The sequence below is a fragment of the Scyliorhinus torazame genome, chromosome 10, assembly GCF_047496885.1.
Source record: "Scyliorhinus torazame isolate Kashiwa2021f chromosome 10, sScyTor2.1, whole genome shotgun sequence".
Classification (NCBI taxonomy): Eukaryota; Metazoa; Chordata; class Chondrichthyes; order Carcharhiniformes; family Scyliorhinidae; genus Scyliorhinus; species Scyliorhinus torazame.
In genome coordinates this window covers 208,220,052-208,243,959 of record NC_092716.1, presented here as the reverse complement: position 1 = coordinate 208,243,959, position 23,908 = coordinate 208,220,052, and the positions used below count along the sequence as shown (strand labels likewise).

Below are 23,908 nucleotides of genomic sequence, written 5' to 3'. Positions count from 1 at the left end.
TTCAAAACATACTCAAAAGTACAAAAATATAAGTCAAAAAGAACTTTCTTCACACCTCACAGTTCACAATTTGGGAAGTTTCCCCCCCCCCATCCCCCCCGCGACAAACAATTCCTCAAACATGGTCATGAACAGCCCCCACCACGTCTCAAAGCCCTCTGCTGATCCACTCAATTCAAACTTAATCTTTTCCAACCAGAGAAAATTGTACAGGTCCCCTAGCCAAATCGCCACCACGGTGGCATTGTCGACTGCTATTCCAACAGAATCCTTCGCCGGGCAACAAGAGAGGCGAAGGACACAACGTCGGCCCTCCTCCCCTCCATCAGCTCCGGCCTTTCGAATACCCCCAAAATCTCCACCATAGGGTCCGGCCCGGTCTCTACCCCCACAATCTTTGCTAGCATCCCAAACACCCCTCCCAGTATCTCTCCCAACTTTTCGCAGCCCCACTACTCACATTTGTCTCCCACCCCCGGAAGAACCCACTCATCCTCGCCCGAGTCATATGCACCAAATGCACCATCTTAAACTGAATCAAACCCATCCTCGTGCACAAGGAGGTCGAATTCACTAGGTGCATCGCCTCACTCACACTCTCCATCCTATCTGTCCTCCCAACTCCTCCTCCCATTTTTCCTTCATCTTTATCACCTGCGCCGCTGCTTAAACCCCTGGCTGTAAACCCATGGTTCCCACACAATGGTGTCAGCACCAACATCCCCATCATCTTAAAGTGTCTCCTCAACTCGTTCCACATCCTGATCATGGACCGCAGCACCTGGCTCGTCATGTACCTCCTCGGTGCCAGCGGATGCAACATCGTCACCATGGCCCTCAGGTTGGACCCTTTACAGGACTACTCCCCAATCCTAACCCACTCAGATCCCTCTCCTTCTCACCACCTCACCTCCACGTTCTCCGCCCAATAATAATGCAACAGGTTTGGCAGTGCCAACCCTCCCTTTCTGCCTCTGCCTCTGTAACAGGGCCCACTTCACCTTAGGTCCCTTCCCCGCCCATATAAATTCCAAAATCACTGTATCCAGTTTCCCGAAAAAGGCTTTCGGTATGAAAATCGGGAGGTTTTAAAATATAAACAGGAACCTTGGCAGAACATTCATTATTACCACCTGGACGCTCCTCACCAATGTCAGGTGTTGCATATCCCATCTCCTAAAGTCTTCCCTAACCTCCTCCACCAACTCTGTCAGGTTCCACTTGTGCATCTTCGACCACTACCCCGTCACCTGAACCCCCGATTACCCTAAATGGCGACGCCCGAAGATTGGCTCCCTGACCCACTGCATTTACCGGAAACACCTCACACTTTCCGACATTCAACTTATAGTTCAAGAAGGTCCCAAACCGCTCTAGTGTGTCCATAATTCGCCCTGTGCACTCCAACAGGTCAGACACGAACAGCAGCAGATCATCTGCGTACAGCGACACCCTGTGTTCCCTACTCTCCCTCACAATCCCCTGCCATTCTACCAACCCCCTAAGGGCCATCGCCAAGGGCAGAAAACCCCTGCCTCGTTCCCCTACGTAGCCCAAAGCTCCGTGAACTCACCTTACTTGTCCGTACACTCGCCACCAGGGCCACATACAACAGACACAAACTTCAGGCCAAACCCAAATCTTCCCAAAATCTCAGGTACCGCCACTCCACCCAGTCAAAATGCCTTCTCCACATCCATAGAGATCACTACCACCAGGTACCTACCCCTTCGACACAGTCATGATCGTTTTTAATAATCACCTAATGTTACTGGAAAGCTGCCTGCCCTTTACGAAACCTGATGGGTTCTCTGCAACCACCCCTGGGCTGCATACTCCCACCCTCCCCGCCACGTACTTGGCCAACTCTTTCACATCCGTGTTTAACAGTGGGCCTATAAGACCCACACTCCAACAGGTCCTTCCCCTTCTTCGGGAATAGCATGGTCGATGCCTGGATCAGGGTCTCTAGTAACTCCTCCTTCTGCAGCAACTCCAATAGGTGTGCTGCGGGCTCCGTCGTGAACCTCTTATAGAACTCAGCTGGGTAACTGTCCAGCCCAGGGCACTCCCCGCCTTCATCTTTTTTATGTTATCCATCACCTCTCCCAGTCCTAGAGGTACCTCCTGCATCTGCCTCCTGTGGTGGTATGTATTAGCGGTAATGTGGTACCTGTGAAGCCGAGAGGCTATTGGCTGACAGGTCCCGGGTCCTGGTTGGATCAGCCGACTTCTGGCTCAGCCCTGAAGGCGGATTATAAGAGCTCAAGCTTCTCCCTCATTCTTCATCGCTTCTCGTCTCGCGTAAGTCATTGTGCGCTACAATTTATTAAGCGAGCTTAAAAGACTATGGAGCTCCGGATCGCCCCGAATGCAGCGAACTCGGCGGCCGTATTCAAACACTGGCAAGCATGCTTCGAAGGCTACCTCCGAACGGCCCCCGGCCGGATCATGGAAGAGCAGAAAATGCAGGTCCTGCATTCGAGGGTAAGCCCGGAAATTTACTCACTAATAGAAGACTCAGAGGATTTCCCGACGGCGCTCGCATTGCTGAAGGGCATCTACGTTCGGCCCGTAAACCAGGTCTACGCGCGCCACCAACTCGCGACGAGACGGCAAATTCCCGGAGAATCGCTCGAGGAATTCTACGGCGCGCTGCTGATTTTGGGACGAGGCTGCAACTGCCCGCCGGTGAACGCGATTGAACACATGGACCTGCTAATTCGTGACGCATTCGTGGCAGGTATGAACTCTCCCCAAATTCGTCAAAGACTTTTAGAAAGAGAGTCACTAGGACTCTCAGAGGCACGGGCCCTTGCGGCCTCCCTTGATGTGGCCTCCCAAAATGCCCGCGCCTATGGCCCCGACCGTGCGGCAGCCCCTTGGGCTCCGTGGACCCCCGTCGCGACCAACTCCCCGGCTCCCCCCCACCCACCCCCACCCCCCCGCCCACCCCCCCGCAAGCTTGCGCGGTTAAAGCGCCAGACCATCCCGGGGGGGTCCGCTGCTATTTTTGCAGACAGGCGAAACACCCCCGGCAGCGCTGCCCGGCCCGCACAGCTACTTGTAAAAGCTGCGGCAAAAAGGGCCATTACGCGGCAGTGTGCCGGTCCCGGGGGGTCGCCGCAATCCCCAGAGAAGAACGAGGACAGCACATCCCAAACACCCCCCAACCCCCCCAGCGCCCCATGTGCGACCCGCGGGCGCCGCCAGTTTGGGTCCCGGGCACCACGAGGGGAGGATGGGCGCCACCATCTTGTGACCCTCCAGCCACGTGCGATTCATGGGGGCGGCCATTTTGTCCACCCCCGACCACGTGCGACCCATGGGGGCGGCCATTTTGTCCACCCCCGGCCGCGTGCGATTCATGGACGCCACCATCTTGGTTGACAACAAAGGACCCCAGCATCGACGGCCCCACAGGGTCCGAAGAAGACGCCGCGACACTACTACCACGACTGGCTTCGGTGACACTGGATCAATCGCGGCCCCGGATGCTCCAGACGACAACAACAACGGTGCTGGTCAACGGATACGAGACGCCATGCCTGATCGACTCCGGGAGCACTGAAAGTTTTATTCACCCAGACACAGTAAGACGCTGTTTTCTGACCATCCATCCAAGCACGCAAAAGATTTCCCTAGCTGCAGGATCCCACTCAGTGGAGATCAAAGGGTTCTGCATCGCAAACCTAATGGTGCAAGGGAGGGAGTTCAAGAACTACAGGCTCTACGTCTTGCCCCAACTCTGCGCGCCCACATTACTGGGATTAGACTTCCAGTGTAACCTTCAGAGCCTAACATTCCAATTCGGCGGCCCAATACCCCCACTCACTATCTGCGGCCTCGCAACCCTCAAGGTTGAACCGCCGTCCTTGTTTGCAAACCTCACCCCGGATTGCAAACCCATCGCCACTAGGAGCAGACGGTACAGCGCCCAGGACCGGACATTTATCCGGTCTGAAGTCCAGCGGTTGCTGAAGGAAGGCATAATCCAGGCCAGCAATAGTCCCTGGAGAGCCCAGGTGGTAGTCGTAAAGACCAGGGAGAAGCAAAGGATGGTCGTAGACTATAGCCAGACCATCAACAGGTACACGCAGCTAGATGCGTACCCTCTCCCCCGCATATCCGACATGGTCAATCGGATTGCTCAGTATAAGGCCTTTTCCACCGTGGACCTCAAGTCCGCCTACCACCAGCTCCCCATCCGCCCAGGTGACTGCAAGTACACCGCCTTCGAGGCAGACGGGCGGCGATACCACTTCCTAAGAGTCCCATTTGGTGTCACGAACGGGGTCTCGGTCTTCCAGCGGGAGATGGACCGAATGGTTGACCAGCACGGGTTGCAGGCCACGTTCCCGTACCTCGACAACGTAACCATCTGCGGCCACGATCAGCAGGACCACGACGCCAACCTCCAAAAGTTCCTTCAGACCGCAAACGCCCTGAACCTCACATATAACGAGGAAAAATGAGTTTTTAGCACAAACCGTTTGGCCATCCTGGGATACGTAGTGCGCAATGGAGTAATAGGCCCCGACCCCGAACGCATGCGCCCCCTTATGGAATTTTGCCTCCCCCACTGCTCCAAAGCCCTGAAACGTTGCCTGGGCTTCTTTTCATATTACGCCCAGTGGGTCCCCCAGTACGCAGACAAGGCCCGCCCGCTAATACAGTCCACTACCTTCCCCCTGTCGACAGAGGCTTGCCAGGCCTTCAGCCGCATCAAAGCGGATATCGCAAAGGCCTCGATGCGCGCCATCGACGAGTCCCTCCCCTTCCAGGTCGAGAGCGACGCATCCGATGTAGCTCTGGCGGCCACCCTTAACCAAGCGGGCAGACCCGTGGCCTTTTTCTCCCGGACCCTCCACGCCTCAGAAATCCGCCACTCCTCAGTGGAAAAGGAAGTCCAAGCCATCGTGGAAGCTGTGCGACATTGGAGGCATTACCTGGCCGGCAGGAGATTCACTCTCCTCACCGACCAACGGTCGGTAGCCTTTATGTTCGATAATGCACAGCGGGGCAAAATTAAGAATGACAAGATCTTAAGGTGGAGGATCGAGCTCTCCACCTTTAACTATGAGATCTTGTATTGTCCCGGAAAGCTGAACGAGCCGTCCGATGCCCTGTCCCGCGGCACATGTGCCAACCCACAAATAGACCGCCTCCAAGCCCTCCACGATGACCTCTGCCACCCGGGGGTCACCCGATTCTACCATTTTATAAAGTCCTGCAACCTCCCCTACTCTGTGGAGGAGGTCCGTACAGTCACCAGGAACCGCACTTTTTCAGGCCGGATAGAGCGCACCTGATCAAGGCTTCCCTCCCCTTTGAACGCCTCAGTTTGGATTTCAAAGGGCCCCTTCCCTCCACCGACCGCAACGCATACTTCCTGAACGTGGTGGACGAGTACTCCCGTCTCCCCTTCGCCATCCCCTGCCCCGACATGACAGCGGCCACAGTCATTAAAGCCCTTGACACCATATTCACACTGTTCGGTTTCCCCGCGTATATCCATAGCGACAGGGGGTCCTCCTTCATGAGCGACGAGCTGCGCCAGTTCCTGCTCAGCAAGGGCATAGCCTCGAGCAGGACGACCAGCTACAACCCCCGGGGGAACGGGCAAGTAGAGAGGGAGAACGGCATGGTCTGGAAGACCGTCCTACTGGCCCTACGGTCCAGGGATCTCCCAGTTTCCCGGTGGCAGGCGGTCCTCCCGGATGCTCTCCACTCCATCCGGTCGCTGCTGTGTACCACCACTAACCAAACGCCGCATGAGCGCCTCCTTGTCTTCCCCAGGAAGTCCTCCTCCGGAACGTCGCTGCCGACCTGGCTGGCGGCCCCAGGACCCATCTTGTTCCGGAAATATGTGCGGGTGCACAAATCGGATCCATTGGTCGAGAGGGTTCACCTCCACGCGAACCCGCAGTACGCGCGTACCCCGACGGCCGACAGGACACGGTCTCCCTATGGGACCTGGCGCCCGCCGGCAACACACACACACCCCCGACACCGATCACCCCCTCCCTACCACCAGCGCACCCTGCGACCGCCCCCTTCCCAGGGGGATCGGTCCTCCACCCGTGCCCGCCCAGGAGTAAAACAGGAACAAACAGCGAAACGCTCCCGGAGACGACAACGCCCGAGCAAGCACCTGCACCACCACCGGGGCTGAGGCGATCGACGAGGAAGACCAGACCGCCCGCTCGACTCGTGGAATCCGCGTGACACCAAGAAAAAGCAAGAATGTTGTTGTAACAAAAAAAAAATGTTTTTGTTGCCCGTATTGTAAATAGTTCTCACAAACTTGTACATAGCCCAGTGTAGGGCTAAAGCTGTATTAACACAGTCTGAAATGTGTTCCAGGGCCAGTCTTGTAAACCCCTACCACCATGCGAACCACCACCCCGCCGGGTTCCTTTTTAACAAGGGGTGAATGTGGTGGTATGTATTAGGGGTAATGTGGTACCTGTGAAGCCGAGAGGCTATTGGCTGACAGGTCCCGGGTCCTGGTTGGATCTGCCGACTTCTGGCTCCGCCCTGAAGGCGGAGTATAAGAGCTCAAGCTTCTCCCCGCAGCCTCATTCTGTTGCTGAGCTGCTGGGGACAAGTCTCGCTTAATAAAGCCTAGATAGACTTCATCGCTTCTCGTCTCGCGTAAGTCATTGTGCGCTACACCTCCTCTCCTCATCCAGCCTTGGGAATGCCAGCTCATCCAAAAACCACACCATATCCCCTTCCTCACCACCCATCTTGGCCCTACATAACTTCTCGTAATACTCCCTGAATGCCTCGTTAATCTTCCTCAGTTCCAACATTACCTCCCCCTTCCCCTCCACCTTCCCTGTCCATACCTTCATAATTTCCCTGGACGTGGGCTGCCCCCATAGCTGATGGGCTAAGATATGACTCGCCTTCCCTCCATATACATACTGCAACCCCCTCGCCGTCCGTAACTGCCTCACTGCCTTCCCCGTCATCAACCTATCAAACTGCCCCTGTGACTTCTTTCTATCTGCCAACCCCACCTTGGTGGGGGAATTCGAATACTTCCTGTCCACCACGATTATCTCGTTCAACAACAGACCATATCCTCCCTCCTCCTCCTATCTCTGTGCGTCTTGAACAAGGTAAATAGGATTAGGAAAACTTGTTCAGTCTTTTATTTAAATTCATTTACTGGATGTGGGCGTCGTTGGTTAGGCCAGCATTTACTACCTGAACAACCCCCTTCAACGCCTCCCAAAATGTGCCTGCCGATACCCCCATTCTGATTCAACTCCACATCGTCTCTCATCACCGACCACACCTTCTCTCAGTACCCCTTGGGCTGGATTATCCGCCCTTCAGCACCAACATTGCATTCGGCGATGGGGCGGTGAATCCGTTTTGGCGCATGGAATCGGGACCGGCGCCAGTTTTGCAATTCTCCACCCCCCGAAAATCGTCGTACATGTGGAGTACGCCGCGCCGAGTATCCACCGCCTCAGGCTATTGCCCAAAGCCTGCCCTGCAATGCTCTGTTGCCAACCGGCCAAATTCCCAATGGCGTGGTTCTAACATGGTCCCACCGTCTGTGATCCTCGCATGGCGACTGCGGACTCAGTCCGGGGCCGCCACTGTCAAGGGAGGGTCAATCAGCGGGCAGGGGTGCCTTCATTCGGGGATGGGGGGAAAAGTGTGCGGGCGGTCCTGGGCAAGCGAGCGGCTGATGCGGGGCACTACTTTGGCGGTCCAGGTCCGCGGACTGAGTCCGCCATGCGCATGCGTGGCCTCTGACCCGGAAGTGCGGGGGTCCTTATCAGCAGCTAGAGCTGCAAGCTCTACGACAGCTGCCTGCTAGCCCCCAGCAAAACAGGGAATCTTGATGTCAGTTTTCCTGGCGTAAAAGACCACAGTTTTCCCGATGGCGTGGGGACATAGTCCCAAAAATGGAGAATCCAGCCCCTTATCTGCCAAAAGCCCCGAATCCAGCCTTGAGCCTAACCACCAGCCAGTCGGTGCATGGTCTCAGATCATAATTCCCACATTCTCTGCCCCCACCACCCCACCAGCACACCTTGGCTCCCTACAAAAATGTAAATTCTTAAGTGTACCTTGTGCACGTGCGGGAAGGAGTACTCCCTCCCCACGGCGTTCCTGAACCTACATGGATTCACCATTCTCATCCTCTCCATAAACCTTCCCAGCTCCTTCGCTATCCTCAACCTTCCCATTGACTTACGGCTCGAACTATCCACCCTACGTTCCAGCACGCAGTTAAAATCACACCCCATAATCAACTGATGCGTGTCTAGGTTTGGAATCGTTCCCAGCAACCCATTCGCAAACCCCTCATCATCCCAATTTGGCGCATAAATGTTCAATAGCACCACCGGCATCCCCTTCAACACCCCGCTCACTATCACATACCTCCAACCCGGATCCCACACTTCCTTGGCCCCTACAAACCCCGTCCTTTTGCTCAGTAGGATGACCATGCCCCGCGACTTTGAATCAAACCCCAAGTGAAATACCTGACCCATCCATTCTTTTCTGAACCTGAACCTGATCCTACACCCAGAGTTGAATTTCCTGCAGAAAGACCACACTGCCTTCAAGCTCCTCAAGTACGTGAAGACCAGAGACCTCTTCACCGGCCCATTCAGTTCCCGTACATTCCATGGTACAAGTCTTACAGGAGCTTATGTCTCCACTCGCCTCTACCACAGGACATCATTTCCTTCCATTTCTACCTTCATTTTTTCCCCCGCTGAACCGGGCCCATCCAAGATGGCCCCCTTCTCCGCCCTTGATCCCTTTCATTCTCCAACACTGCCACGTCACATCCACCTTTTACCCTCCCCCTCCAACCCCTCCCACCTCCCCCACCTCACTTCTGTTCACCAACATTACTTGCCAGCGTGGCAGCACCGGCCTGACGGCTCATGTTACCCACCTCTACCCCCGCCTTTTCCTCCTTGGTCCGTGCAAAGTTTCCCAGAGGACCACACCCTCCCCCACAAAAAGAAAAACAGATTCAGAACCACAGGTCACCCCATCCAAAAGGAAAAACACCACAAATGGCGGGAGAGGGGTGGGATGCAGTTGTCCCTTACAAATTTGTTGCCCCTTAAACATTCACAACGCTAGAATCACTCCATCCAAGAAAAAGCCACCGACCCTCCAGTCCCCCCTGTACCCGCATCTTCCGATCTCTGTTGTTCCACCTCCTCCGATTCCCATTAATATTCAGTTCTCCCCCAATTTATGGTCTTTGATGAAGCCATTGGCCTCCTCTGGGGTTTCAAAATAGTACTCCCAGCCTTCAAAAGTCACCCACAGTTTCACCGAGTACAGTACCCCAAACCGGATCTTCCTTCGGTATAAAACTGCCTTAGCCTTGTTGAACCCGGTGCACCTCTTCGCCAGTTACACTAATGTCTTGATAAATCAAGGAGCCCTAGCTAAACTGGAGTCAATGGGAATAGGGCGAAAACTCTCCACTGGTTGGAGTCATAACTGGCACAAAGGAAGATGGTGTGGTGGTTGGACATCAATCATCTGAGCTCCAATATATCACTGCAAGAGTTCCTCAGAGTAGTGTCCCAGGCCCAACCATCTTCAGCTGCCTCACCAATGACCTTTCACCATAAGGTCAGAAGTGGGGGTGTTCGCAGATGACTGCACAATGTTCAGCACCATATGCGACTCCTCAGATAATGAAATACGTCGTCAGGTCAGGAGTGTAATGGAATACTCTCCACTCGCTTGGATGAGTGCAACTCCAATAACACTGAAGAAGCTCAACACCATCCAGGACAAAGCAGCCCGCTTGATTTCGCCCCCTTCCACAAACAGTTAAAACCTCCACCACCGAAAAACAGTGGCAGCCATGTGTACCATTTACAAGATGCACTGCAGTAACTCGTCAAGGTTCCTTAGACAGCACCTTCCAAACCCACAACCGCTGCTATTTAGAAGGACGAGCAGCCGATACCTGGGAACCCCACCAACTGGAGGTTCCCCTCCATGTCACTCACCATCCTGACTTGGAAATATATCGTTGTTCCTTCACTGTCGCTGGGTCAAAATCCTGGAATCCCCTCCCTCCCAATACTGTAGAGGAATCTACACCTTGGGGACTGCAGTGGTTCAAGAAGGCAGCTCACCACCATCTTCTGAAGGGTGTAACTCGGGACGGGTAATAAATGCTGGCCTAACCAATGACGCCCACATCCAGTAAATGAATTTAAATAAAAGACTGAACAAGCTTTCCCAATCCTATGTTTTCTTATCATAAGTAATATTTGGTATTTTCCAGCTAATATATTTTTTACAATTGATAATGTCTTCAGCAACACTTCAGTTTGTGACAATCATTGCTGTGGTCTGCAATATGCTGTTTTCTTTGTTAAATTAATCATAATTATATGGATCAATATTTAGCTGCTTTCACTCAAGAGCATTATTGCCACTGAACCCTGATCACTCCATCACTCCCAGGTTCTAGGAAAATCTGCCTCACCAATAATGCCAAGGGATTTTTAATATCAATCTGAACAGGCAGACTAGACAGTAGTTTGATATATTATGCACTTCAACAGTGAAGTACTTGCTCATTATTGCAATGGAATGTCAATTTAGATTGTATATTCAATTCCTGGAGTGATCCTGGAACTTTCCAACTCTTGACGCAGACGCAGATATGCTATCAGTTGAATCAAGCTGCCACATGGCTAGCACATAGATCTTGGAATCACATTAACATTAGTCCATCCTCACATTCTGCTTTTGTATTTGTTTATGACAGCTGCTTAAATAATAGCACGACAGAGGAACATCAAACTGGAAACCAGAAAGAGAAAGTGTACTCCGTCAAACTGTCCTCTTTACCACAGCGCACCTCCCAGGTACTCTTACCAACAAAACCTTTTCATCTTTAGTCAAAATAAGTATTGTGATAGTCTTTAATAATTTTTTTTAGAAGACACGTGGCCTTGGTTCACAAATGTATGACTTAGCGTAGTACTGAACTATATTCATCACAGACACCCCACGTTTCATTTCACGTTAGCCTACAACTGATGAGGCAATCCATTGACAGAATGCCATGCACTTCTAAACAAGTTGTCATCTTATGAATTCCTATCAAAGCTATGTTCCAGGCTCTCCTGTTTTGTGTCAAAACTGTATATGTGTGTGATATTTGATGGTTTATTCTCTGGCTTTTTCCATGAGTTCATAAGACGCTAGAAATTAGGAATAGGCTATACATCCCCTCAAGGCTGTTCCAACATTTAATAAGATCATGGCTGATCTTGAACTTCATCTGATCCTGTCTGATTCCTGTTCCATGGAGGCTAAAATCGCTATTACCCTCAACCTATAGAGGATGACTTCATAGGAATATAGAATCCCTCCAGTGCAGAAGGAGGCCATTTGGCTCATTGCGTCTGCACCGACCCTTCGAATGAGCACTCTACCAATGTCCACCCCGCCCTATACCTGTAACCCCATAAACTAACCTGCACATCCCTGGACACTAAGGGGCAATTTAGCATAGCCAATCCACCTTAATCGCACATCTTTTGGATTGTGGGTGGAAACAGGAGCACCCGGAGGAAACCCACGCAGACACGGGGAGAAAGTACAAACTGCACACTGACAGTGACCCAAGGCCCGAATTGAACCTGAGTTCCTGGCGCTGTGAGGGAGCTGTGCTAACCACTGTGCCACCGTGTCATATTGCACAAGGCAATTAGTGCACACAGATATTTCTCCAACATTCCCCTTTTCAGGAAAAGAATAACCAAATTGCATGCACTATCATTTGAAGGTGCAATTCAATTCAATTTACTTCAATGTCCTTATGAAAATTGCTTAGGATACAATTGCTTATGCATAACCAAGAAGAAAGAAAGTAAGAATCACATAGCAGTAGAACAAAACCGTGTCACTACAGTGCAGCATTAACATCACAGGCAAAGAGAATAAAAAGATAACTATTTTAAAAGTCTTAGATCTTCATGCTTCCTCCATAGCACAGGTGCATTCAATAACTATGTCTAAATTGGTGATAGATTGGTATCCTCCAGACCGTCTTCTGTACCAAGCATCAACATTTTTTTAAAAATTAATTTATGAGAAGTGAGTGTCACTGGCTAGGCCAGCATTTACGTTTTTAAAAATAAATTTAGAGTACCCAATTCTTTTTTCCAACTAAGGGGCAGTTTAGCATTGCCAATCCACCTACCCTGCACATCTTTCAGTTGTGGGGGTGCGACCCACGCAGCCACGTGGAGAATGTGCAAACTCCACAAGGACAGTGACCGGGGCCAGGATCAAACCCGGTTCCTCAGTGCCGTGACGCAGCAGTGCTAACCACCGTGCCACCCTAGGGCAGCATTTACTGCCCATCCCTAGTTGCCCTTGAGAAGGTGGCAGTGAGCTGCCTTCTGAACCACTGCAGTTTCTGAGGTGTAGGTACACCCACAGTACTGTTCAGGAGTGAGTTCCAGGATTTTGACTGGGCAACAGTGAAGGAACGGCAATATATTTTCAAGTCAAGGTGGTGAGTGACTTGGAGGGAAACCGCCAGGTGATGGTGTTCTCAGGTAACTGCCCTTCTCCTTCTAGATGGTGGTGGTTTTGTGTTTGGAAGGTGCTGCAGAACGAACCTTGGTGGGTTACTGCAGCGCATCTTGTAGACGGCACACAGAGCTGCTGCTGTTTGTCGGTGATTAAGGGATTGAATATTTGTGCAAGAGATATCAATCAAGTGGGCTGCTTTGTCCTGTTTCTTAAGTGTTGTTGGAGTTGCACTCATCCAGGCATGTGGAGAGTATTCCATTACACTCTGGATTGTGCCTTGTAGATGGTGGACAGGCTTTGTGGGGGTCAGGAGTTGAGTTAGTCGCCACAGGATTCCTAGCTTTAACCTGCTCTGGTAGTCACAGTATTAATATGGCTAGTCCAGTTCAGATTCTGGTCAATGGTAAACCCCCAGAATGTTGATAGTGGGGGATTCAGTGATGGTAATGCCATTGAATGTCAAAGTGCGATGGTTAGATCCTCTCTTATTGGAGATGGTCATTGCCTGTTACTTGTATGGCGCAAATGTTACTTGCCAGTTGTTAGCCTTAGCCTAGATATTGTACAGCTTTTGCTGTATTTGCACATGGACTGCTTCAGTATCTGAGGAGTCACAAATGGTGCTGAACATTCTGCAGTCATTACTTCTGATCTTATGATGGAAAAAAGGTCATTGATGAAGCAGCTGAAGATGGTTGAGCCTCAGACACAACCCTGAGGAATTCCTGCAGTGATGTTCTGGAGCTGAGATGATTGACCCCCAACCACCACAACTGATTTCCTGTATGCCAGGTATGACTCCAACCAGCAGAAAGTTTCTGCCCAGATTCCCATTGACTCCAGTTTTGCTAGTGCTCCTTTATGCCATACTTGGCCAAACAGCTTTTAGCTTGATTAGGTTGATGTTTATTACAAGTATGGCACTGGCTGAAATGGGCCTTAACCTCATTGCTCAGATTTATCCAGCAGAGCACTTCTCTTGCCTTCCTCAGACAACACTCACCTCCTTGATAGCTGATATGTATGTGCTTCAGCATCTCTTTTCTCATCTCCTTAGTAATAATGACTGTAGTTCCTTTATATAAAATGCCATCTTGGGTATTAATTAATATCTGCAAGCCCAATACTCTCTTGTATTGAGGTGCATCCTTGGTGGTTTCAGGCCAGTCTTTCATCACTACTTCCTGTCACATTTGAAGAGTTGCATCTCATTGTGTAGCTTGCTTGATCTGAGTAAGATTCTTGTCTGTCAGATTCAATGTCTGCTGGCTTGTTGACTTCCCAAGCATGTTGTGCTGTTGCTTCTCATTGAATCTGGAAAATTTCACACTTAGTGCTATCATCTTTGACTTCTTGATAACTTGACTGGAGTTATCATCACTATCTGTCAGATGTGAGTGAAAGTTGCTTCGTTTCTTGCCCCAATACCACTAAACATTCTTTATAGTGCTTGCCCCAATACCACTAAATATCCTTTATAGTGGGCTTGGGGAAGAGGTTCATATTCTGACAATAAATTGGGTAAAAACTTGGCTAGGCACTTCACAAATCCTACAAATGATTGCACTGTCTTCACATCCATCAGTTGCTGTATTTCTATTGCAGCTCTTACAGTATCAGGAATAACACCTTTCATTGTCAGTGCATGAACTCTCTCCCTGACTTCAGTTATCTTCAGTTTTTTCTTGTTCTGCTTCAGGTTCATCTGGCAAACTCAGTCTCACTAGATTCTGATTCTGGCCTCCTTCTGTCAAAATATCTCCACACCTATAGGCTATCAGATCATCCACGATTGCAATCCAGTGTAAGAATAATTAATGGGGGGGGCAGTCAACTTAAATAGGTAAGAATGGATCAGGCCTAGATACAATAGAATCAGCAGGCAAAACTACTGAATAACAGTCTGTCTTCAAAGAAGAGAAAGTTCAAGTAGAGTCTAGGTTTATTTCCATGAAGGGGAAGGGTATGGCAAACAAATCCTGAGCTCTTGGATGATGAAAGAGATAGTGATTAAGATTAAATAGAAAATATGTGCTTATGATGGGTTTCAGCTGGATAATACAATTGAGAATCAGGCTAAATATAGAAGGTTCATAGGGGAATTGAAATGCAAATAGAAAAGAGAAAGTTTGAGAAGAGATTGGCATAAAAGGGAATCCAAAAGTCTTTTCTCGGCATTTAAATAGTAGGAGGGTGATAAGAGGAGGGGTGGGGCCTATTATGGCCCAAAACAAGGGAATTTACACATGGAGTCAAGGGACATGGCTGAGGTATTAAATTAATACTTTGCATCCATCTTTACCAAGGAAGATGAGGCTGCCTAGGTGATTGTGAAAGAGGAAGTATTTCAGACACTTGAGGGGTTACATTTTTTCAAGTTCATTCTTGGGAGGTGGGTTTCACTGGTTAGGCCAGCATTTATTGCCTATTCCTAATTGTCCTTGACAACGTGGTGGTGAGCTGCCTTTTTGAACCACTGCAGTCTTTGTGGTGTAGGTGCACCCACAGTGCTGTTGGGAAGGGAATTCCAGGATTTTGACCCAGCGACAGTGAAGGAACAGCCATTCACACCTGAATGTGACAAGACTGCAGAGCTTAGATCTGATCTGTTGGTAGTAATGATGATTATCATGGTTGATCATCTGTCTCAACACCACTTTCCGCATTATCCCATATCACTTGACGTCATTAATATCTAGAAATGTTTCGATTTCTGGCTTGAACATGCTCAGTGATTGAGCTTCCTCAGCCCTTGGGATAGTGAATGTGAAGAAATTCCAGGTTCAATCCCGGCCCCGGGTCACTGTCCATGTGGAGTGTGCACATTCTCCCTGTGTTTGCGTAGGTTGCACTCCTCCAACCCAAAGATGTGCTGGGTAGGTGGATTGGCATTGCTAAATTGCCCCTTAATAAATAAATAAATAAATAGGGGTGTCCATGAATGAAGGGATCTGAGGCGTACAGATACATATCTTGGAGAGTTGCTGGTTGAAAAGACTGTTGAAAAAGGACTTGACAGCCTTGGCTTTGCTAAAAGAGGACTAGAGTACAACAGCAAGGACATTATGCTAAACCTTATGCCTCACCTGGAGTATTGTGTTCAATCTGGCCATCACACTTTAGAACAGATGTCAAGACCTTGGAAAGGGTGCAGACAAGATTTGCTAGAATGGTACCAGGGATGAAAGACTTTGGTTACAAGAAAAGATGATGATAAAAGAAGACGCGTTGACATGAGAATCGATTTTGTTTTACACCGTGAGTTGTTGTGACCTGGAATGCACTGCTAGAAATCGTAGTGAAAGCAGGTAAAATGGTAATATTCAAAAGACAATTGGATAAATACTTGAAGGAAAAAAAATGACAGGGCTATAGGGAAACTGTAGGAGAGTGGTGTGATTGGATAGTTCTACCAAAGACCCAGCACATGGACAATGGGCCAAATGACCTCCTTCTGTACTGTGTCATTCTATGATTCCATGGTCCAGATTTTCAAGAGTCGTGAATACTCTGCACCTTATCCAAAATGATGCCCAGACCCCTAATCCAGATGCCCTGCCCCCATTTCCAACAGATCGTATTTGTGCCAGAGGTAAGGGGTGTGATTTGATTCAGACATTGGGGAATCCCAGGAGGGCCATTTGAAATCCATGCTGAGTTCAAACAGACCCCATTTTTGTTGGAGTGAGGTAAATCTCCGCGCTGTGTGACTTATGATCTTTAAGAATAAATGTGAATGTGCATAATAGGTGTCTAAGATCTGTGGAGTAGTCAATCTATCAAGTTATTTAAATCCCCTACTTTAAAAATTTTGTAAAAGTAACAGCTTGCTGAGTTTCTGAGTTGAAAAAGATCATTTCTTGCAATTTTAATAGCTGTTTGTTGACAGAAGCCTGAGGGCTATCATACTGATTGACTGCTTCCGCAACCTACCTTTATCACAGCGGGGGTGCTGTAAATTCATAGTTTGATTGACAGCTCAAATAGGTATTTAAGGGATTATCTGGCTTAATGTGGGTCTGTGAATGCAAAATATTTGAATTTATAAAGGATTAAGCATTTAAAGTGATTTAAATGTATTGAATGGCCATTTATTAATTCGTGTTTTTAAAAAATGTATTGGTCTGTAATAGATAGTTAGAATTTTATTTTATTTTATCTCGGTATGACTCCTGAGGATTACCTATGGTGAGTTGGAATGGAGAGTATAAGAGGAAAGGATGGGAGGGTCGTGGGTATCAATGAGTTGACACTAAATTGGCATAGTGGCTATTGGGGGCCATGGGGAATGGGTAGAGGGGCATAGTTAGGCATGGATGGTATGAGGGGTCATGGTGTGGGTGGAGGGGCATGAGTTGGGAGAGGGTGGGAGCAGTGACAGAGTGTTAGGGGTGAAGTCTAAAGTCCCTAATTGTCTTTCTTACAACTGGGACAAAGTTCCAGAGCACCAACGCAGGCCTTCTAACCAGTCTACCATGGCACTTGGCAGCTCCTGTGACCTCCAAACAGTTTCCGAGGTTGGCTGGCCTGACTCCAGCATGCACCTGCCTCCTGCACTGTTTATCCCGAGGCAGGTTCAGTGAGTCTGAAAATTTCCTGACTCTGCACACCCGCCTCAGGAGCAAAGATCCGGACCTATGAACAGGTTGTAGAGACTATCTGAGGCTGAACCATATTGTTCACAACATTGGTGTCATCATTGACGTTGGGATGAGTTTCCAGTTACATATCACTAACATCATTCAGACCACATATTCCTACATCTGTAACATTACCCAACCCCCCCTGACTCTATTAATTTGCTGTTGAAACCTCAAACCCTCATCATATCTTTGTTACCTATAGAATTGACTATTCCAATGCCATTCTGGCCACGTTCTATTCTATCTAAACTTGAAGTGATCTAAAGCTCTGTAGCCAATGTCAAACAGAGTCCCATTCACCCATCACCCAGGTGTTCACTGACATATATTGGCTTCTGATTAAATAACACCTCAGTTTTATAATTCTCATGAAATTCCATCACTTCACCTCTCCCTGCTTCTCTGTAATATCCTGCAGCCCCACACCTCTCTGAGTTACCTCTCTTCCTCCCACTCTGGCCTCTTAAGATCTCCAATTTTAAACATTCCACTATCGGTTGCCATATCTTCAGCTGCCTATGTCCTAAGTTCCTGAATTCTCTACGATGCTCCTCAAACCAGCCGTTTTGACCAAACGTTTTGGTCCTTACCTCTAATATTTACTTATGTAGCTTGGTGTCAAACATTGTTCGATGACATTTCCACCTTAAGATGATTTACCACGTTAAAGGTGCAAAATAAATATACATTGTTGTAGTTGGAAGACTTCAGAAATCACTTCACAGAGCCGTCTCGTGTCCAGATACTGCAACTACCTTATGGCAGCTGACAATGACTTTGGATAGGAAAACAAACAGTATACTTTACGGCTGTAAACATTGACGCAGAAGTTTGATCAAAAGTTCTAGATGGAAACTGACCCTATACCCCCACCATAGCTGTCCGCCCTTGCTTTGAGATCAACAATGAGATTGACTGCTTCACTAAACTCAACACCTACTGCCTGGTGGCAATCGGCAGCTCCGAGAACTTCTATGGTGTCTTTGCAGGGGAGTTATCTGAGACTATTCCCGTGGTCCATGGCTCCATTGCAGGATGCAGAATTATTGGAAAAATGTGTATCGGGAACTGACATGGTGTAATGGTCCCTAATAACACAACAGATCACGAGTTGCAACATATCCACAATTGTCTGCCAGACTCTGCAGCCATCCAGAGTGGAGAAATGTCTTTCTGCACTTGGAAATGTTATCACCTGCAATGACTATGTGGCCCTGGTGCACCCAGATCTTGACAGAGGGACGGAGGAAATCTTTCTTTTTAACTGTTTTTATTAAGGCATTTGTATATATACATCAAACACTCCACAACCAAAAAGAGAGCAAAAAGCAATTCACGTAGCAAATAAATAACTAACATTGCACTGTCCACCCCCCCCCCCCCCCCCCCCCCCGACTTCTTAACTATTCTTGAAGTAGTCAATAAACGGTTTCCATCTCCGGGCAAACCCCTCCACAGTCCCTCTCAAGACGAACTTGATCTTTTCCAACCTGAGGAATACCACAAAGTCGCTCACCACACCCCCGGTTTCAACGGCCCACAGTCCCTCCACTCCAGCAAGATCCGTCTCCGGGCTACCAGGGACGCAAAGACCAGCACATCAGCCTCTCTCACCCCATGGACTACCGGTTCTTCCCACAATTCAATCCCAAAGATTGCCACTTCTGAACTCAGGACAACCTTCACTCTCAACACCCCAGACATAACGTCAGCAAACCCCCGCCAGAATCCCTCCAGCTTCGGACAGGCCCAAAACATATGGACATGGTTCTCGGGCCCACCCGCACACTGCCCACCACCCACACCTATCCTCCACCCCCTCAAAAAACCAACTGATCCTGGCCAATGTCATATGTGCCCTGTATACTACCTTGAATTGAATAAGGCCAAGCCTAGCACACAAAGAGGATGTGTTCCCTCTCCTCAAAGCTTCCCTCCACAGCCTAGCCTCCAACTCCCTCCCCAGCTCTTCCTCCCACTTGCACTTGACTTCTCCTATTGGGGCACCCTCCCAGTTCATTAGCTCTTTATAAATCTACAACACTCTGCCCTCACCAACCCCTGTTTTCGACACCACTGGGTCCTGCAACTCCGGGGATGGCAGGTCGGGAAAGAATGGCACCTGCTTCCTCACATAGTCCCTCACCTGCAAGTACCGGAACCCATTCCCACTGGGCAGCTCATTCTCCTCTACCAGCCCCTCTAAGCTCAAAAAGCTGCTCCCAACGAATAGTTCCCCAAACGGCTCAATCCCCACATGCCGCCCCCCCTGAAATTCCACCTTTTACCCACCTGGAGCAAACCTATGGTTCCCGCAGGTCGGTGCCCAAACCGAGGCACCCTCCAGCCTCAGGTGCTGTTGCCAATGTCCCCACACCCTCAGGGTCCCCACCATCACCGGACTAGTGGAGTATCTGGCCGGCAAAAACAACAGTGGCATCGTCAACAGTGCCCCTGAGCTCGAGTCCTTACAAGACTGCCTCCACCTGTTCCCATACCGGCCCCTCCTCCACTATCCACTTCCATGGTGTTGATGAAAACTCGCCACTATTCTTAGAAGTCCCCCTATACCAAAAAGGGCCGACATTCTAAATGGTGAACAGGGATTCTCACTCTCTGACTCCGATGCAGGCTTCAGTGGGTGCTATTCAGATTTTCAAGCTATCCCCCAGTATAACCCATACCTTCATCGAAGATTTCATCTACTTACCACTTAGTAGCATCGATCCTGGGTCCCGCATTGCTAAGTAAGTAAAGTAGACTTTGGAATAACCACTGTTTCAGGTTAAATTAAGTTATTTTGTTATTATATATTTTTTTCTTTTTAAAAGATGCAATCACTGTCTTTACAGAAAAGTAAAAAGATCTTGCTGCTGGATCCTTCTGGTGGGTTGAAGGGACCTTCAGGCCCAACTTGACAATCAATCTTCTTTTTAAAATCTGGTCTTCTTTAGATGATTTCGCTGGTGAGCTCAGTTGCTGTGTCCTATCTTTCCCATGTACTGAGCTGTGAGAGCTGGCTCTGCTGGCTATCTCTGAGCTGACTCTGAGCTGACTCTGCCTCCTCTTTAAATTCTAGCCTTCCTTAGATGTATTAGCTGTTTTAGCTCGGCTGCTTTGCCCTGTCCCTTTCCCATGGCCGAGCTGACTGTAATCTGACTCTGAGCTGCTTGTTCCTTCTCTGCTTCTCCCTGAGTTCTGGTTCTGCCTGCTGTCCCCTTTCTTCGGGTTTATATATTTTTCTAACAGTTATCTAGTTTTTATGACTTTATTGTAAAGTGACTTTTATCACTTTGATTGTAAAAAGTATCTTTGATCTAAACATTCTAATACAACTAAGTATTCATTTTGACATGACCTCACCTCTCAGCTCTCCGATTACATTGTTTCCTTTGTGATGTTCAAAGTTCCTTTGTGATATTCAAAAATGCTTTGGTTTCAAGAGGTGTGAATTTTGGTTTGGTTCCTGTCATTTCTATAGTTTTATTTTCCAATTGTGTCCTCAGCTCATAATTTTGACTTTGATTTTGGCTTTGAATTATGTTTCTCGTAGACTGATAGTCTCAAGTCTTCTTTAATTTACCTGATATTAGCAAAATTTCACACCTAGAATTATCACCAAATTCAACTGAACCTCCTCCTTTCCTTTCCAGCTGGTTACTAAGATAGTTAATTTCAACGAAGGTGTGAGCCATTGTTTTTGGCTTCATTCAAAATCCTGTGTGTTTGCTAAGCATGCTTGACAAGGATATCTGCATTTTACAATCCTGCTCTTTGCAGCTGCTGTTAACCCTTTGTGGGATCTTTCCCTGTATCCTCTCATGTTTCTCTCAGACCCGATATTGCCAGACTTCCATGTTTCAAATGACACATCTTTCCATATTATCAATTACAGTGGTTATATATGCTGCCCAGTAATAGTTAATTAAACTTGGCAAGGACAGTCCCCCCCCCCCCCCCCCACCAACACCACCACCACCACCACCACCTCCCACCACTCTAGCAGCACCTTCTTGGGGCTTTACCCACTTATACAAACCCCGAGAACAGTGCATTAATCGTCCTAAAAAAAGCCTTTGGGAAAAAAACAGGAGGTTCTGAAACAGAAATAGAAATCTCGGGAGACCATCATCTTCACAGACTGCACCTGCCCGGCCAACGATTGTGGGAGCATGTCCTTACTTTTAAAATCCTCCTTCATTTGCTCCACCAGTCATGCCAAATTCAATATATGCAGCTGGACCAACTCCACACCACTTGACTGCCCAGATACCTGAAACTCACCCCCCACTACCTTGAATGGCAGCTCACCCAATCTGCTCCACTGCCTCCTCACCTGGATCGGGAAGACCTCACTCTTCCCCATGTTTAATTTATACCCAGAGAACCGGCCGAATGCCTCCAATATGCCCATGATCCCCCCCCCCCCCCCCACTACCTTCCAGTGGGTCCAATACATAAAGCAATAAATCATCCCCATACAGCGAGATCCAATGCTCTCCCCCCCCCCCCCCCCCCCCCCCCCCCACTATCCCCTGCCAACCCCTTGACGCTCTAAGCGCCACAGCCAATGGCTCTATCGCCAAAGCAAAAAGCAGTAAGGAGAGTGGACTTCCCTGTCAACCCACAATGCAGCCTAAAATACCCCGAATTCACCGGGTCCGTCTGTACACTCGCTGCCGGTGCCCGGTACAACAACCGGACCCAAGCCACAAACCCCTGCCCGAACCTGAACCTGCCCAGCACCTCCCACAAATAGTCCCAATCTACCCTATCAAAGGCCTTCTCCTCGTCCATAGCGACCGCTACCTCCACATTCGTCCCTCTGGAGGCATCATTACAACGTTTAACAAACGCCTCCCTTTTATAAATCCCATCTGGTCTTCCCCTATCATTCCCGGCACATAGTCCTCAATCCGTGAGGTCAAGATCCTAACCAGCAACTTGGCATCTACATTCAGCAATGAAATTGGACGGTAGGACCCACACTGCTCCAGGTCAATCCTTCTTTAAAATAAGGAAATCGAGGCCTGCGACACCTAACATCCCCTGCGGGCGCTGCTCCTCCCCCCCCCCCCCCCCCCCCAATCCACTCGAATGTCCACCCAAGGCGGCGCATGGTCCGAGTACTCTGAGCCGTTCATCCTCGCCTGCAAAGTCTTATCATCACAAAATAGTCGTTCCGGGAGTACACCCTATGTACATTGGAGAAGAACGAAAATACCTTTGCCCTCAGCCTTCCAAACCTCCATGGGCCCAGTCCTCCCAAGCGCTCCATAAACCCCTTAAATTCCCTCCCCGACCGCGGACTCGACCAATCCAATTTCGGCTCAACAACCATATTAAAATCCCCCCCCCACCACCCCCCCCGCTCTCCCATAATCAGCCAGTGCACGTCCAGGTCCGGAATCTTCTCCAGCACCTGCCTCATGAATTCAACGTCGTCCCAATTTGGGGCAGACGTTTACAAGGACTACCGGCATCCCTTCCAATTTCCCACTCACCATCACCACCCCGAGTCCGCAACTATATTCCTCACCTCAGACGCTCGCCACTTACTCATCAGGACCACCACCCCACGCGCCTTCATATCTAATCCTGAGTGGAAGACCAAAAGGACCAATAAAACTGCCTTGAGCGAGTGCTACCAAATGTGCGACCACTCGCACCATGGTCACCACCGGAAGTCTGAGATGGAAGAGATCTTGGCTGATGCACTGAAGATGGTGGTTTTCCGATAGACTGATGCTGAGCAGGTTCGAGAAGGCAGTTAATGTACCTTCAGCAACCAGGGAGGCTTGGTACATCCAAAGACAGCCATTGGAGACCAGGATGAGCTCTCATTCCTGCTTCAGGTTCCTCTGGTGGCTGGCACAGTGAATCGCCGTAGTGAGGTAATTCATAGATCATAGAATTTACAGTGCTGAAGGAGGCCATTCAGCCCATTGAGTCTGCACCGGCCCTTACGAAGAACACCCTACTGAAGCCCACGTATCCACCCTATCCCCGAAACCCAGTAACCCCCACTTAACATTTTTTGGACATTAAGGGTAATTTAACATGGCCAATCCACCTAACCCGAACATCTTTGGACTGTGGGAGGAAACCGGAACACCCTGAGGAAACCCACGCAGACACGGGGAGAACAGTGACCTATCCATGAATCAAACCTGGGGCACTGGACCCGTGAAGCAACTGTGCTAAACACTATGCTACCGTGCTGCGCACAATCCGGCGGGATCTTGGTGAATGATTGGTGTACTTTTTGTGGCCTTGATGCTACCATCAGAGAGCTGTCGTTTATTGAGTGTTTTTAGATTAAATGAAGCTCAGCCCCAGAGCATTGCAATGAGAATGAGAGATTCACTCTTGAAAGTTTAGCAAAAAGATTCGGTTGTGGACCCAGCTTCGGGAAAAATATGTTAATCGTCTGTATCTACAGAATGGACGAGCAAGGGAGACCACACACTGCTCAGAACTGATAGGGCAATTCTTCCTGGGATGCACCCACATTGCTCATAATTGATTTCCAAACATCCCACACCTCATAATCTGCCTTGTTCAAAATTAAATAATATATGAGGGAATCTGCTGTGTAAAAAACAAAGTGATGAAATTGTCGCGATGTGTTGATTAAACAGATCAGTCTGCTTCTGAATAAATAAATCTCTTATTTTAAAAATGCAGACAAC

General features: G+C 49.1%; 1 protein-coding gene and 1 pseudogene across 2 annotated transcripts in view; both read left to right on the top strand.

Annotated features, from left to right (window-relative positions):
- LOC140384543 (uncharacterized) overlaps positions 1 to 23,908 on the top strand; it is a 246,255-nt gene that overhangs the window by 79,560 nt on the left and 142,787 nt on the right. For both annotated transcript variants that reach the window (XM_072466336.1, XM_072466335.1), the window contains one exon: positions 10,793 to 10,892. In XM_072466336.1, coding sequence (XP_072322437.1) covers positions 10,793 to 10,892 — 100 coding nt within the window. The remainder of the gene's footprint in view (positions 1 to 10,792; positions 10,893 to 23,908) is intronic.
- On the top strand, positions 16,886 to 23,597 carry LOC140384776 (eukaryotic translation initiation factor 6-like; annotated as a pseudogene).